General features: G+C 47.3%; 1 protein-coding gene across 1 annotated transcript in view; it reads right to left on the reverse strand.

The window, feature by feature from the left end:
• MILR1 (mast cell immunoglobulin like receptor 1) overlaps positions 1–1107 on the reverse strand; it is a 39494-nt gene that overhangs the window by 9043 nt on the left and 29344 nt on the right. Inside the window, exon 3 of the mRNA XM_042783544.1 lies at positions 334–621. Within this exon, the coding sequence (XP_042639478.1) occupies positions 334–621 (288 nt within the window). The remainder of the gene's footprint in view (positions 1–333; positions 622–1107) is intronic.

Below are 1107 nucleotides of genomic sequence, written 5' to 3' on the forward strand. Positions count from 1 at the left end.
AAGAAGAAGAAAAGAAAACCAAGGACCCCGCAGCTCCAAGAGAGGTGCAAAGTTTAATGTCACTGCTTAGAACCTGGGCAGTGGGAGGACACGGCAGGAATCAGAGGCAGGTGGGTGAGTCTCACTACAGGGCTCCTCCTGCCCCAGCTTCTGGACCTTTCTATGGTTCATTTATAGCAGAAAGCAAGCCCATCTTGAGTTTGCATGGACCCTGCTAGAGGGGAGACATTTGGAAGCAGGTGGCTAAAGTGGGAGGAGGGTGGGCAGAGGAGCAGCTGTTTCTGGAAGCAAATCCAGACCCTGTTGAATTGAATCTGGCTCGGTAGCTCTCACCTGTTGAGGGCATGGAGACAGGCTGACTGTGTCTTGTGTTGTTAGGCAGTCTGTTTTTAGCTTCACACCTATACTCGTCCCCCTCTCCGGCTCTCTTCTTGGTGAAGTTAAATTCAGCAGGCTCCCTTACATCCTTGGAAATAACTGGTGAGATGGCGATATTTTTTTCAAAGAAAGTGTAATCGATGGGCAAAGAGCCGTTGGGCGAGATGCAGTGGAGTGTTAGCGTATACTGGCCTGCTTCTGTTTGAATGACACTAACGTTCAGGACCGGGACAGCCACTGGGTCTAGAGAGAGGAAAGTTCATGTGAAAGGCTGAGCAGATCAGGCTCACTCACTCGGGCCACTGACTGAACCCCTAGTCTATTCTAGACTGTAGACCCAGAGATGAATGAGACCCTTCTGGAGATGTCAAGGAGCTCACAGCATGATGGGAAAGACAGACAGGTATGTGCCTCACCCCATAGCGTGCCAGGAGCTGAGCACTGGGAAAGCCCACAGCTGGAGGCCATCTTTCTGCTTTGAGTGTCAGGGCACAAGCAGATCAGAATCCACCATCTGTTTATTGTTGATACGAGTGCCATTTTGTCAAAGATCCACTTCCAAGTGTGAAGCTGAGACATAGTTTAATTCTCAATCTTTACAAGGTTAGAGTGAGTTTTTTTTTTTCTTAAATCAAAGAAGTCCAAAAATATCATATTCTCTGTGTTTTCATTTACAGAATACAATGACATCATTATCTTTCACTTCCTCCAAAAATTCAGAAGTAGCTC

Source organism: Orycteropus afer, unplaced genomic scaffold (genome assembly GCF_000298275.1).
Source record: "Orycteropus afer afer isolate SDZICR_OR568_19922 unplaced genomic scaffold, OryAfe1.0 scaffold00018, whole genome shotgun sequence".
Lineage (NCBI taxonomy): Eukaryota > Metazoa > Chordata > Mammalia > Tubulidentata > Orycteropodidae > Orycteropus > Orycteropus afer.